Here is a 16,596-nt window from a genome sequence, read left to right as displayed (position 1 = left end):
GAGCATTCCAAGACCTGGTAGTGAAGATCCATCTACTTCCTGGGCAGAGCTCCACAGAAGCAGCCATCAATCCCACTCACCTTTACAGCACATTTAGCAGGTGGCTGCCTACAAAAGCATTGTCTTTTGGATGGCTTTTAGACTGGTCATTAGACTGGTGCTCCAGGTGTTTTGCTTTTATTTGGCTTTTTAAATAGAAATGTTACGTTTACATTTCCATTTCATTTGGCCTATTATCCCCCAAACCATTTGATCGCCCTAGATTGTGAATCCCTAAGGCAGCCTTCCCCAATTTGATGCCCTCCAGATGTTTTTGACTATGACTCCCAGAATTCCTGACCATTGGCCATGCTGGCTGGGGCTGCTGAGAGTTGTAGTCCAAAAAATCTGGAGAACGCTAAGTTGGGGAAGGCTGCCCTAGGCAGGGTTAGAGAACATGCAGCCCTCCAGAGGTTGCTGGACTGCAACTCCCATCAGCCCCAGCCAATGGTGAAATAGGATGAGAGTTGCAGTCCAACATCCTCTGGAGGGCTACACATTCCCCATCCCTGCTCTAGGCAGATAGTTCTATCAACTTTGATGAGAAATTACCAAGAGAGTCCATGGGACAGAGCAAAATAAAAACAAACAACTGGACAAATAAAACTGTGTATTTTCACAAACTGATCAGAATCCAGCCAATATTAGATCATCAAATTTCTACAGCCACCCAAAGGAATCCTTATATGCACAAGCTACAAATGGTTGTTTTATATAGTACCATCATTATATATGGTATTTTCAAAAACCATAGAAACAAAGATGGCCTTGCCCCAAGGAGTTTGCCATCTAAATTAGATGAGAGCTTCGGCTACTGGGCGGTATAGAAATGTAATAAATAAATAAGCCCTATATTTAACACCTTGTCCGATAGCCCTAGATGCAACCAGGACTTCCATGCAGGCATGTGAGCGAGCTGGTTCTGGTGGAGGGATGGAACTCCCTCTTCTGCCAGCCCACTTAGTTTCTGTGCTTGCTACAGAGGAAGGAAAGACACTTCGTTTGTGACCAGCGTAGAAGCCAAGCAGACTGACAGAGGGAGGAGGGATCACTCCCTGCATTTCCATCCTAGCTGCAAAGGAAGGAGCTTGTACTGACATAAAGCTGATTTAACCTAGTGCCTAAAACAGGTATGGGCAACTTAATACCCTTGAGATGTTTTGGCCTACAACCCCCATCAGCCCTTGTCAGCATAGCCAGCTAGGTGAGGGATGATGGGAGTTGTAGGCCAAAACATCTGAAGGGCCACAAGTTGCCCACCCCCGGCCTAAAAGATAGACAAGATTAAGTAACATAAATTTCTCTTGGGAGGGAATTCAAGTCTGGGTGACACAGGAGAAAAGACCCATATATGGTCACCACTTGGCTAGCCTCTGATGGGAGGGACACCCGGAGGAAGACTTCTATTGATAATTGTTCACACATGGCTAGGTTGAAATGGGAAGAGATCGCATGTCCGATAGCCTACATCCAAACTAGTTTGTTATAGGGTTTTACCCATTTTATAGGTCAAGACCAGTCCTTAGAACAGTGCCTGGAAAACCAGTGCACATCTTTAAGCAGCCCAGCTCCTGCATTTGTACAAAGTTGTAGCTTCCAAATGCTTTTCAATGGCAGCCCCATGTAGAGAACAGGTTGGTTTTCTCATTTGTTTGAGACATCTAGCATTCTCTAGCAGTTACTTTGTATCATACATGTAAGCAGTTCAGTCTTTTCTTACAATGGGAGCAAATCAAAACCTTGCTGCCGTGCTTATTATATTGCTGTAAAGTTGATTAAAACAGCACATTACCTGTTTGACTGCACATTAACTACACTGATAGCCCAGTGTATCTGGTTAAAAAAGTCTTAATACACACTTGGGCTGCAACGCCTAGCAAGGTTTCGATTAACAGTTTAACAATGAAAGCAGTAAAGCTTGAGCATTTGTTCTCTTCTCTCTTTTGATACGCCCTTATCACAGCCAACCAATATCCCAGAATGACCAAGAAACGAGAAGAGAGATGGTAGCTCCAGAGCAATGTGCCTGCTTATATCACCAGCAAACTGATTTTACCGTAAATCTCGACATTGTCATTTGTCAAGAGAACAACTCATATTTTATATTTCTGAAGCTTAGCTTGTGTCACATTATAGATTTTAGAAAACCAGTGCTTTTGCACATTGCATTAGAGTGGGTTAACAAGCACCAAAATGTCAGCAGGGGCTTTGTGGCTACATCAGTGTCCCCTATAGCCATTCCTTCTAAAAGCAAAGAGGCTGGCCCTGCAGCAGGGATTGGCAACACTGACTGCTCTGAAATAAGCTGATGCTGCCTTAGATGGCAGAGTGGGAACATGGACTGATAAAACACCCCACAGCCCTGGGGCTGGGGGAGTGCATGGTAAAGGGGTGGTGATGGTAGAGACGACATGAAGCTTGCAAGGGAGTGTTTGTAGAGCAAGTGAGTGGACAGCAGAGTGAGGGAGGAGAGAGGAACGGGAGGTGGAAAGTGAGACCCCAAGGAAAACACATGGGGATGTGTCAGATGGAGAGCTAGTGTGAGGGATAAAAGGAAATAAGGGAAGAGAAAAAAGCCAGAGAACACTCCCTTCCCATCTCCCCTGTTTCTGAACACTCCCTCCCTCACCCTCATTTGTGGACAGGGCCTAATGAAGCCTCTGATTTTAGAGGGGAAACAACACATCAGCAACCATCAGAAGAAACAGTGGCAACAGCAGTACCCCACCCCTTAACCCAGGGTATGGAGATGTGTGTCCATTCAAGGAACACCAAAAAAACAAGGTTGAAGTTGTTTGATGTGAACATCACAGAATCTCTGGGACATAAAGTCCCTGTCATTCTGTCAAGGAAGTGAAACCACATAGCCACTCTCCCATAATCGTTTCTCCTACACTGATGGGGAAGTTAGTGGGTTACCTTCTTACCACAAGAGTAACTTACCCAAAGCTATGCAAAGCTGATTAAATCCACTGGTGATGAGTCCTAGTATCTTGGGGACAGCAACTTTAGCAATTACTGCATAGTGGAACCTCTTTGGAATTGCTCCTTTGAAATCAGTCCATAGTGTCATTTTTTGCTGCTTGTTGAAAAAGCCCTATTGCCTCATATGAGGGATACCTTTGTAGTCATATTTCACACTTCACTGAAGGAAACAGTGACATCATCATTATTATACATTTTGGGGAAATTGAAGGGGTGGCTGGCGAGGGAGAAGAAAAGCCATCCTTATCTATCTGGATTGATGAGAATTTTTAAAACAAGTAGTTTCAAAATAAAGTTTCTTGCTACACATTTCTAGGCCTCAACATGCCACCAAAACACAAAACAATCCCATACAAGCATTAGCAATTGTGAGGGCCCCTACAGATTAATGAAAATACATGAGTGAACTACTATGTAGTGAAGTGGCTAGATCACAAACCTTTCTGTGATGTTCTAAATACGGCTGCTACTCTATTACCAGAGCTAATGTAAACTAGCATTATTCTATCAGGCAGACCCAAAAAAAGAAAAAAGAGATGGACTCCAGAAATACGGATCAAACGATTCTATGTGCAAAGCACTTTTCATACCTCTCGTTCATCCTCAAAAGCCAGAGAGGTAGGCAATTGTATGTCCCCGTTTTTTTTAGTAGAGACTGATGCTGAGAATTTGCTCATGTCAGCACAGTGCAGAGTTTGAACAAGCTACAGCCCCCACTCTACAAAGTATATACCTCATCATAAGTTTTTGTAAGCACAAGCACAACAGATTCGGACTGCAGACTCAGGTTAACCCAGTTAGCTCCTCTCAAGTTGTTTAGGTATCATTTGCCTTAGAAACTTCTGCATTCAGTGTAGGATTGCCAGCTTCGCAAGTTGACCAGGTCTCCATGTTGATGCCACTGTGATCTCTCACACTCAGTGTGGTCCAGTATGGTCAGTGGATGCAAAAAAAATTTTAAAAGGCAAACTCAGAACAAAAATATTTGTCTAAAAATACTTTATTAGAGCAAGTTTCCCAGGAAACAAATTTGATACATAAGATGACACCCAATGCATAAAACTTTGCCATTTAGGTCTTATGTGGAAAAAACAAACACACACAGGTGACAAATCATCCGATTCACAGAAGCACCATAGCCAAGACCATGCTGCTTTGGTTAAAGTCATGGCTTTAAGGGCCTGACACACCAATTCACCAAGTTTTGAAGAAAAATGTTTACAGAGTAACCATCGTTTCATATGTTTTGTTGTGTTCATTCATGCTCAGCTCACAAAGATAAAACCCTTTGAAGATAGGAAAACAAATGGTTTCAGCATTAGATGCCAAAACATACAGAAATCTTAATACTAATTTACAACATAATACAACATTTTTTATTTTTATTGTTTACAAAAGGTTTTCAGGCTTCCTATTCAGGCAAGATGCTACATAGGGCTAAAACATTTTCAAAGGATGTGTAGAACATTGACCACATTAGAGGAATGCTTTGTCCTGACTGCAGAGGATGACCGTTTTTAAAGGCTTGTCCTATGGCTCAACATTCAATGACACCAATAAAATTATAACTGGAAATAGACACTTCTGTTCTACAGGTTATTTACAAACTTCAAACCAGTAAAAAGTTTTAAAAGGGGCGGGGGAACCAACACAAGAAGCACATAATAAAAGTTCCACAAAACTGAAAATCAAAGGGGTGTTTCATTTTGAATTTCCATTCTATCCCATCAGCTTGATTCTGGTAGTTATGATTACAACAAAGTAACAAATTGGAATTTGACTGATCTATAACAGCATAGTCAGAAGCCAGCCCAAATGCAAACTCTTCTCAAAGATACTCAGGCTCATAGCAAGGCTCCAAGGGAAGGAAGCTTAATGGCTATGGGCCACTGAATACACCATGAATACTTCTGTGTCCTTGTTGTCTGGGCATACTATATGGATAAACTCAAGAGGGCACAAAGGTTAACTATATGGCCTTTCTGGTCAGACAACTACTGCATTACTCAGACACAATCTTGCACAACCCCCCTAAAATGTAACCCTTCAGCTACAGCAAAAACTTATTGTGGGCTTTAGTTGGTGAACCTTCACATTTGTTTGCTATTGGCCTATCTCTAAACCAGAGGAAAAAGGACACCAAAAAAGCATTTGGCCTCCTGGGAGCAAGTGGGTCCCTGGTCATCATTACCAACCTGTTATTCTGTAGTCCCCAAAACATGTTCCCTTGCTCAACACATAAGTATGTTCTGAAAGTAACCAGGGGGAGGGACCTAGGTTTTTAACCATCCAAAAGGGTGATTTACAGAAGAGTAAGAATTTCTAATCAGTGTTGGGCTTACATTAACTGGGGAGAGCACAGCAACAGGTATCCTACTTCCAGATATTCACCACCACCAGCAGCAGCAGCCCAAATGACATCCATGGAGCAACTGAAGGTATGGTGTTGTATGCACCCAACTCTGGTCCTCACTCAACATAGTCATTTCAACATCAGGATGGCTCCTTGTGAACAATGTCCTCAAGGGCAACTGAAGTCAGATGAATGGAGTGCTCTCTTGGAGCATATGTCAACTATGCTAATATAATTCTAGCAGTATGACTGTATACTCGTTCATGACAATCAGTGACTGAGAACTTTATGTGCAAATATATATTTATGGACATGGGATGGGATGACACCACCCACTGCTTACATTAACCATCTTCATGGGGAATGAAACCACTAAATGTTACGCTACAACTGGCCCTTCGGAGTCCATTATTTCTGAAGCAAATCAAAGGTTCTCCTAGCAGAGTCTGCTTAAAAGTTATACCTCCCCTCACATAATATTTTTCATCACATCTTGTTCAAACCACAAGCCAAGAACATCCAAGGAATTTTTAAAGTTAAAAAATACTGGTGAATCCTGGGGTCTATGATTCATAAAGAGTGGTCTTTTCCATTTCTGCAAGGAATTCTCAACTAATTTAATAAAGCAGAGAGGGCTTCATTTACACAGCAAAAGGAAAAAAGGATAACCTATGTAAAAATAGAACAGATTTTTCATGCCACACCTACAGGTACATTTTGTTAAAGTGACGCATCCATTTATGACCAAAGTAAGAATCCAGATTTTTCTATCAATGTCAAAAGGGTTTTGACATTGTAAGGCTTTTACATATTTTGTTCCTTTTGCTAAACCAGCTTTTCAAGTATATTTTTTATTATTTAATATAATGCTTTCACATTCACACCATAGAGACATCTCTTGAGTCCAACTTAATGACATTTTAAACTGTGTAAGGTTCTCTGTGGACCACATAAGCTAAGCGGGGCCAGTGCCCGATAGTGAAGAAGGCATGCAAAAGTTTCCCCTCCACAGCATTCCTTGGGCACAAGACTTACATTAAATACTCATTCAAGCTGGGCTTCTCCTGAGCGCTAACTTCTCAGCACAGCTGCATCCAGTTTGGCTTTATTGACTCAGTGGGAAACTCATCCACAGAGGAGAGAGGATCCCCTAGGTATCTCCACATGCATGGTGCTTCTTCACAGAGAACACATGAAAAAATAGCACCTTGTTATTAGCTTCTGATTCAAGAACAGAAATAGAAAGCCAGGATCCAAAGTCATCACTTATGAGGTACATATTGCTGCAGATAAACTGATACCCATAATGCAGTGCAAACTACTGCAGATTAATAAAAACTTATGTTCAAGCTTTAACAGAGTTGAGATTAAAAAAACAACTTTATGTGTGAATGAAATATGCAATTCCACTTGCCTTCTGAAATGGTACAAGCAATGAGTGTAAAAAATTGACTTCAAGTACCTTGCTGCCCAGAGGTAAGTTGCAAGTACAAGCAAAGTTTCAGCCAAACTCTTACATCTATCAGAGCAGCCCAATACCAAAGTATTCCATGAACTTATTACTTAAAACCAGAGCAAGCATCTCTCTGTACTGCCACAAGCCAACACAGCAGACATGAGTGGACAAACTGGCCCACAATATCTTGCCAAATCCTTCAACTGTTGTGTACTAGCCTTTCAACTCTGAATAGAAATCACATGCTGGTATGGCATTCTGTTTAATTCTCTGCAATCACTACCAGAGCCAGCAAAACAGAATCAATGTTTAGATTTGTGTTAATACTTCTTGTGTGGGAGGGAACAGGGAAAAATTACAGGTTTCAAGCTTATTTTCCTAAATGTAATCAAGGGAAGTAGGAAGATCTTGTAACTTTGCAGCATGTGTAACCAAATCACAGTTTAGGAGACTTTTTGTGGTCTGTAAAGCAGAGGGGGCTGAACGGATGAACTATATCTGGAATGTAAGGGGTCTGTCGCATGAGATCGACTCTTGGAGGCAAACTGTTTTGCAGAAAGAAATACTGCCATGTCATCATTGTTTATTGAGCAAAAATTTTGGACAACTCCTAATGGGCACAGACTTTTAACTCAGCAATGTTCACACATTGAAAAAAAGTGCAAAAGTTTCTTTCAGAGGAAGCTGCTCTTTTTGGCTACCAAGTTTTAGTAAGCAATTATCTTTTTTTTAAAACAAAAAAGGAATATTCCTCACAGGATTGCCAAAGAAGAACTTGTCAAGACCGGTCACATTGTTCCAAGTTAGCCCCAAAATAGCAGCAAACAGACATTTTATTACATGGCAAGAAATAAGTCCAAACTCCTCTTCTAGGTATAGTTTGCATCAAAGAACCTGAGTATCAGTAGAGCCGACCCGAGCCTCAGGATACCCTCTCTTCCAACTCCGCTCCAGTGTCCACTCCTATTGGGAATAACATACTTCTAGTATAGTCACTATCTGCATCCTCTTGAGCTTGCACATGATGATGAGCCATCTGAAAAAGTCAAGGGAGAACTATTTAAATCTTTTTTAATACATTTTATTTATTTTATCTTTATAAATGAAATAAACAATACCAAAATTACCAACAACCTGATCAATACTACAATTTCCCAACAATACAATATTCTGATGAGGACACCACAATAACAAAAAGAGAAGGAAAAAGAGAAGAAGAAAAAAAGGAAAAGGGAGGAGGAAAGGAAGTGAAGAAAAATGAAGATTCTTTTCCCTTCCCTCCGCCTCTCTCTCCCCTTTAAAGAATTAAGTTTAAACTCCAATACCCCCCGGCCTCTGAAGCCATTCTATTTTAAAAACTATATCTATAACCTTCATTCTATTTTAAAAACTATATCTGTAACCTTAACTATCTTACAATTTAATAAACAACCTTACATTTCAATATCTTATCATCAATCTTATATCAAAGAAACAGGTCTACAGTTCATTCCCAGTAGCCTAGAAGAAGAAGAAGAAGAAGAAGAAGAAGAAGAAGAAGAAGAAGAAGAAGAAATATAGTGTTATATAATAATAAAACTTAAAATAAACCTTCAACAATCAGTAATATATTTTATATATAAATGCATGTGTACAATTACCCTCAAACAATAAATTTAAATACAGCATATCATATCTATTTTGAAATAAAAAATATAAAGAAAAGCAAGAAAAAAAGAAAGATGAAAGAGAATAAACGAATGTATGTATAATCATTTTTCTTCTGACCTAGCCTGGATCATGTAGACTAAACACAAGCAGTTAAGAAAGCTTGTTTGAAGATTCCCGTTCATGAGGTTGTAACAGAATTCTCACGCATTTTTACGTTCAGCCATGCCGCCGCCATTTCATGATTTAGAAACTTCTTCATCTGACCTTCTGACACAATACAAAGTGTAGCAGCATATTTTAAGTAATATTGTAAGTTCATCTGTTTTGCCATATTTTTTGCTTTGATAAATTGCCTTCTTTTATTCGCCACCTCTTTGATGTAGTCTGGAAATAACATAACTTTATCTTGGTTCCAGGAAAGGCTTCCACCCTCTCTTGCCAAACGCAGGATATAATTCTTTGTGGAGACTTTTGCAAATTGGACTATGATCGTGTAATCAGTCCCTTTAGCATTTGGTGCACGAAATGCCTGCTCAATATCAAGTAAATAATCAGATGGGATAGGAAGTATCTCATGCAAAAGTTTATCCACAAAAATAGGCAATTTTACATCATTAGACAGATTTTTAATCCCAATAATACGTACATTGGATCTCCTCGTGAAGGCCTCCAGTTGAGAAATTCTATCAGAGGCATTTTTTAAAAAAAATTGTGTCGTATTTTCATTTCCTGCCACTCGGTCTTCGAGCTCATTAATTTTCGTCTCCATTTTTGCCATGACGCATTAATTAAATCTACAGCTCCTTGCAAGGCGGTGATGGAATTTTGGATTAAATCCAGTCTTTTGGCTTGCTCCGTAAATTGCGAAGATAAAGTCTTTATCAGAGTAAATAATTCCCCTATATCTTCTGTTCTCGAAACTTTTGACACAGGGGGTGCGGGGGGAATTGATGCCGGCTCCTTTCTTCTCCTCGGCGCAGACATGTTTCTCTCAAACAGGTCTTGCAGGTCCTCAGATGTTCTCAAATATTGTTAACATTTCTTAAATCATCCCTCAGAAGTTGTTGACATTTCTTAAAGCATATATTATTATGGAACACGTCAGCCCTGTTTTCTCCTATAAAATAGGAGCCTTCAGTACAACTTTTTGCGTTGGTAAAGCTCTGGAGAGATAATCCTGGAATCCAGCCCCCCCGCCCACTATCTTGAGGAGGATAATTTTCTCCAAGATATTATCCAGATGTTGCCTTGCCCCCCCTTTAATTCCAGGGGAATTAAAAGGTTTTTCAACCTTTTAAAAAGCTGTTTGAGAAAGCTCCCATGTGAGTGCCCGTGGGATGCTACCAGAGCGACATTGGTTCCAACCGGAAGTCCAAGGGAGAACTATTTAAATCGTCCTCTTCCTCAGAGCCCTCCCACCGTGCCCTATATTTCTAAAAACACAACATCCCATCCACCCTACTATGTGTACACATGCCCTAAGAAACTGAAGACACATCCCCCCATGGGCCAAAAGCGGTACGTAGATTACAGCTGCACCATACATCCCCAAAAGCCACATTGCACAACATGTTGAAATAGTTTCATAGGTTAGAGGCAGCAAGGACTGGCCATCCAGCTGTTCAGTACAAGGGACCTGAAAGCTCATTTGGCCACTTTGGTATCTTGGGTTCACCATTAACAGGGCATCCATTCCCTGGTACCACACCACTAAATGGATCATTTCAACCATCCCATACTAAGTTAAGGTTAGAACTCCTTGAATAATGTCTTGGTCATGCTTGGAGATCTCACTAAGGGGAGTCATACCACACACCCAAGTGTTACAACGGCCTTCCCCAACCTGGCACCTTCCAGATGTTTTGGACTACAATATTTTATATGTAAACTGCTTAGAGATTATATTAAGACGTCTATAAGTATACAAAACAAACAAAATGACTCCCAGTATTCCTGACTGTTGCCTACCCTGGCAGAGGCTGATCCCCAACTTCTGAGGGATGATTTAAGAAATGTTAAGTCCAAAACATCTAGAGGGCCCCAGGTTGGGGAAGGCTGTGTTATGGGTTAAGACTACTAGTGATGTTGAGGGAAGTGGTATGTTGGAAAACTGGTTTTTCATACAAAGTTCTATTTTGAACCTAACCCCGCTGCAACTTTTCTGTAATCCAGGTTCCAAGTTGCTATACTCAAGGCATCAGAGATTTACTTCGCAGTAGTTGTCAAGACGCAGCTACATGCCTCACTGTACAAAAGAGTGTACCGTGGTTAAAATAAATTTACTTTGGCTGTTTACTTACTGTACGTTAATTCTTCTCCAGCTCTTTTACGTGACTGGTCACCTCTAAAAAAAAAGGCAGGGGGGGAGGAATTACAGAAAGTTAGCATGAAGCCTGATGTCAGCCTAGACTCCAAAAACCACACAGCTTAGAATACTTCTTACTAATCTCCATATGGGCCTTCAAGAGCAGCAATTCAAGGAAAATGGGTATCATAAATAAATGTATCCTGCATAAAGACAAGCCTTGGCTCTACTGTTCAGGGACGGTTCTTGCATCACCTATGAGGAAGAATGCCATTTCTGTACAGTCAGATTTTACCAGACACTAGTAATGTTTGAAGTGAGGAATCGCATAGGATAGGCAAATGATATAGTTACTTCCAATGCTAGCACCACATCTCCCTGCAGATGGTAACACTGGCATGGGAAGCAGTGACATAATCTATCCATCCCATGTGAACTCCTCACTTCAAAGGTTACCAGTGCAGTGTGGGATTTGTCTATGAAGTAGCAGCAATCCCTCCAAAAACATAAACTGGATGTCTATGGCAGCTTCATTCCAGAGGTGGATAGCAGCTTCAGAGAGGGAATATCTTCATGAGAATCACAGCAAGGAGAGAAAGGGTTTAAAGCACATGGTCCAAAATCCTGCCATTAGGCACAGTGAGGCAGCCTTCTTCAGAAGCAAAGTTTGAGATACCGTTAAAGGGAAACAAATGCTCAACTATGTAGTATATTAACTATATTTTGCCATTTCCCCCTACTAGTGCCAACTGGTCTGATAGTTTTGATTACCAAGACAACTGCCTGTTTCCATTCCATGTGTTATCAGTGGATGGCAAAATAAATATTATTCTGATAAACTCATGAATCATAGTTAAAACTATTCTCTATTATAAGTGACCTTATAGTACTGCAGACAAATTATCTCCCTGGAATGTTGCCAGTGCTAAATCCCAACCCCAAGGCTTAATCTACCACGGGTCACTGGGGAAAAGCAATTTAGAATTCTAAATTAAAATGAAACAAACCACTTAATCATATTTCAAGATTTGAGTGATTAGGTGTAATTTCAAATATTTGTACTGGCAAGCAAGAAACCTACAGTCATCTGGCAAGGCTGGAAGAGTTAAAAATAAAACCTTTTAAGGAGTGTACTGAAAGAGAGAATCTGGTAACAAGGGACAGTTTGACAACACAAAGAAGTTACAGTTGCCACCCACTCCTCCATCAACCTATTGCTAATTTTCTTTATACAGAAACTATTGGTCATATCTGGACCATCAAGTAAATCTCTATGTTTCCTTACTAATATAAAGAGACAGTGCTGTGGCACCTTGGGGATCAGCTGGTATTAAACATGAAATGAAAGTTTTACACTTGTATTATTAATATGTGGACTAAAAGAATTTTTTAAAAATAAGGAATTGTAAACTTTTGGCAAATGGCTGGTGCAGGGACAACATGCGTGTCTGAAAAAAATCTGTATTTTTTTATGCATTGTGGCATGAAAAAGCCTCTGTAACATAGCATCCAACTGCAAAATTCTTTGATTAGGAGGCAAACAGAAACATAAGTTTCCTAGAAGTTGTTAAAAATGGAAACTTGCCACATTCCTATGAACTGTAGTGTAATAATTGCAGTAGCTGCAGCCAACTGTTCAAACACTACAGCTGTGGGCAGACTCTGTTCTGCATTTTTAATATTTGGTAATATGCTTCGTTTGTGGTTTTTAGGCACCATATAAATTAGATAATTGACTTATTTGTAGATGAGCTGTTTGGCTGCACAAACCTCCTAATGATAACTCTAACAAATGTCAGAAAAACTCTCACTGCTTAACTTTTCTGCTTTGCATACAGTAGGCATGGGTTCCCTATTCAGCCTGCCAGCTTCTTCCCCTGCCCCCTCTCCCCTCAAGGGGAATGCTCTTATCTTTGACCAGCAGCTGACTGGAGATAAGAGTTTTCCCCTGCTGAACACTGAAAAGGTTTTGTGATGTCTATCTAGTGCATAATCTATAGACCCTGCCCCCATCCTCGCCACCAGCATTAATTTGAGACACATACTGAAAAAACCTCGACCTAAATCTTAAAATGGTAGGGATATTACCTGGAAAATCCTTCCTGAATAAGTTCTTGTTGAAGTTTCTGGTCTTGAGCAGCATATTCCTCAAGTTCAGCTTCTACAGCAGGAGGGAGGATGTTTGGGATAAATTTAGAAAACAAAGCTGGTGCCATCTGAACCCATTCTGTGTGGAAATGGAAAGCAATAGCAATGAAATAAACTCAATTTAACAGGAGTTAAAGTCTGTGTGTCTGTCTGTCTGTCTCTCTCTCTCTCTCTCTCTCTCTCTCACACACACACACACACACACACACACTCACTTAGCCATTAGATTATATGGCAGTTCTATGAAATCCTAGTACAAGCTTTGGCATGAGAAATATATTTAAATAGAAGAGTGAAATGTAACATACTAATTATGTTACATTTAATAAGCTGAATAAGCTGAAGCTGAACCCTGACAAGACCGAGGTACTTTTGATGGGAGACAAGAGGAGGCTGGGAGATGCTGACCTGGTGTTGAATGGGGTATGGCTACCCTTGAAAGACCAGGTCCGCAGCCTGGGGGTCATTTTGGATTCCCAGCTGTCCATGGAGGCTCAGGTGTCAGCTGTGAGCCGGACAGCGCTGTATCAACTCCATCTGATACGGCGGCTGCGCCCCTTCCTTCCCGACCATCTGCTCCCATCGGTAGTACATGCCCTGGTCTCCTCTCGTTTAGACTACTGAACAACAACAATGCACTCTATGTGGGGTTACCCTTGAAGACGGTTCGGAAGCTGCAGCTGGTACAGAACGCGGCGGCTTGCCTGATTAAAGGCAGCCGCCGGCGAGATCACATCACTCCAGTGCTGAAGGAGTTGCACTGGTTACCAGTTGTTTTCCGGGCCAAATTCAAGGTGTTGGTTTTGACCTTTAAAACCCTATATGGTTCCGGCCCAGCCTATCTTAAGGAGCGCCTCCAGCAGCACCAGACAAGCCACTTAACAAGATCAGCCTCGGATGGCCTTCTCTCTGTCCCATCAGCCAGGATGGCTAGACTGGTGGGACGAGGGAGAGGGCCTTTTCTGTGGTGGCCCCCACTCTGTGGAACTCCCTCCCTAGGGAACTCCACCATGCCCCCTCTTTAATGAGCTGCCGCCATGCATTAAAAACGTGGTTGTTCAGGCAGGCATTTGGGGTGGGTTAGGGTATTTTAGAAAATGTTTTTATTGTAGAATTTTATTGTTTTAAACTGTTTTATTGTACGTTGTACATCGCCCAGAGTGGCTGGGTGACCAGCCAGATGGGCGAGTAATAAATTTAATAATAAATAAATAAAGTATTAAATTAAAATGCTACAGAAGATTACCTGGAATCATCATGAAAGAGGCTCCAGATCACTTGATTTAGTGCAATAATAGATATTAAATATTCAAGGAGCAAGATGGTGGTTGGGTGGCATCCTGGTGGGAACTATTGCCAATGGCTGGGTAGCAAACATTATCACAAGTGCCACAGAGTTTAATATTTACATCTTGAAATTAATGACTCTGATCTAGGGCTCCATATGGAATTCCAGCATCTCTCTAAAATATCTGGTGTAAATGGACCTGAGCACAAACCCACGTATGTCTTTCTAGCAGACTTTGTTATGGAGATATGTCCCAAAGATACAGCTCCTGGGAGAGTTCAGAGGAAAGCCCTTACATTGTGGCCTACATACATCCTGGACCAAGGTGTCAACAGCAAAGAGATCAGACATAAAAACATAAGAAAAGCCATGCTGGATGAGATCAAGGGCCTATTTAGTCCAGCATTCTGTTCACACAGTGGCGAACCAGCAGACAACGGAACAAATCCTACAGCCAGATTTTGCCTGGACTTTCTCATCCCACAAATTACATAGCAACCAGTGCTGTATTCTGTGTGTAAGTGATTCTAACCACCTAATTAAGGTTGTCTCAGATACTGTGAGACAGCTGCTCAAATTATTTTATCTCCAATTGATTACAAACATATCAGCATTTCACACGACCACATTTAAGATCTTTTTACTAGAAGTCTACTCAGTGTAGGGAGAGAGCAGGAGCACAGCAATACTTTGTAAATATCAAAATGTACAAAATGGTATCACCCTGTTTGTTGAATAAATGTCTTATTAAACACTATCCCCGTAAACAAATCAATTCAAAAATATTATCAAAATGAATGTACTTTAATCTTTTTCCTTTTTGCAACATACACCAAAAGGAAACAATAAGGAAAACGTATGGGTTTTAACTAGAAATCCTTTAGCATAAAAGATCAAAACTCACTTTTACTATAGGATAAGTTATCACATGTTACTGTAGAAATCTTTTCTGTCACCACTATTTCACCAGAGGAAAATATCTGACAAATTGCAGAAATATTTCAGCACTTGTTTTGGTTCACTGTTTAAACTTACAATGGTAGAGGTGTGTGTGCGTGTGTGTGTGCGTGTGTGTGTGTATAAAATTGATCATGTTGAACTTGGGAGATTTACCAGGTGGATTTAAGGCAAGCCTCAGCCATAGCCCCAGACTGGTAAAAATGAGAATAAAATGGCAAGTTTCACATGAGAGTTTTGAAGAAAAAAAAAATAGAGTACTGTTGTATTTTTTGGGCACATTATATAAAAAAGAATAAACTATATCCTCTTCAGGCAGATCAAATCCCTAATACCAATGTCAACAAACAAGGCTGCATGCTTAAGCACAACATTTAATTATTTGTTTTACCCTTAAAGGTGGCCTAAAAATAATTTTAAATAAATAAAACAAAATTTAAATTAATCAATTAACTAATTATTCATACTCCATTGGCACTGTATTTTGTGTCACTATGTAAGCACAGCTGGTGCTCAACTCCAACCCTAGAACTTAACTAAAGTACACGTCCAGGACTCTGATTTTACGATTTGTTGCATTAGCACATAGAACATGGACTTGCAACGTATATCTGACATCTTCAAGGAATTACATGTAGATTTTGGCAAGACTAGCAGAAGCCTTGTTACAACTTTCCACTGATGTTTCACCATGTGATGCACTCAAAGTATCTGACACGCAAAGTATCAGGTTTCCAGGAATATCTGGTACCACAATATAAATTATAGACTATTCAGAAAAGGATAATTTACCTGGCCTAAGCATATACAATCCTTTCACAACGTTTGCCATAGTGGAAGGGTTTATCCAAAACGGCGTAGACTGGGCTTCTAAAAGTAAAGCTGAAATGAGAAGAGAAATTCATTTACAAATTAATTATATGCCAAGTATTCATTTGACCAATATTTAACACTTTGTAGCATGGACTAATAAAAGCAAAAAATTATTGTTCTAGTCTACCAAGTGGTTCTACGCCAAACAACTCAGTATAAATTATTCTTAAAGACTTGCAGAACCTTTCAACTTATTTCTGCAGATATTTGTCCTCCTGAATACTAGTGCTACATTTTGGGGATATTGTTTTCCTAAAGCAGATATGCAATTCTAACAGTTTCCAAATAATTACCACGAATCGTTGGTCACTTGCATGTTGCTCCCCATTCAAAAACATTAGACCTACACAATATAATTTCTATCTGAATTATAGTTGCGCATCACAATGTCAGTGCTCCCCTCCCCTGTGCCGCCAATTCATTAATACTATTAGCAACCCTGCTATCTGGGACACTTAGCTCCAAAAGTCAGACATGGGCAACACCTCTATCCTTTTTCACCATCCCTGCGGTACCCAACTCGCCGCTGTTGCACCACTGAA

General features: G+C 40.4%; 1 protein-coding gene across 4 annotated transcripts in view; it reads right to left on the bottom strand.

The window, feature by feature from the left end:
- Nucleotides 1-684: 684 nt before the first annotated feature.
- The window catches only part of CACUL1 (CDK2 associated cullin domain 1), a 70,915-nt gene continuing 55,003 nt past the window's right edge, over nt 685-16,596 (bottom strand). For 2 of the 4 annotated variants that reach the window (XM_084846084.1, XM_084846086.1), the window contains 4 exons: nt 15,974-16,063; nt 12,877-13,015; nt 10,784-10,827; nt 685-7,869 (listed from right to left, as the gene is read on the bottom strand). In XM_084846084.1, coding sequence (XP_084702210.1) covers nt 7,829-7,869; nt 10,784-10,827; nt 12,877-13,015; nt 15,974-16,063 — 314 coding nt within the window. In that variant the 3' untranslated portion in view covers nt 685-7,828. Of the gene's footprint in view, nt 7,870-8,600; nt 10,828-12,876; nt 13,016-15,973; nt 16,064-16,596 lie in introns of all 4 variants that reach the window. The other 2 variants (XR_014789461.1, XM_084846085.1) reach the window with 2 other exon arrangements.

The sequence above is a fragment of the Heloderma suspectum genome, chromosome 3, assembly GCF_057233095.1.
Source record: "Heloderma suspectum isolate Gila_16-S chromosome 3, 16-S_ref, whole genome shotgun sequence".
NCBI lineage: Eukaryota > Metazoa > Chordata > Lepidosauria > Squamata > Helodermatidae > Heloderma > Heloderma suspectum.
The sequence above is the reverse complement of the archived record's forward strand: the minus strand, read 5'-3'. Positions and strand labels throughout refer to the sequence as shown.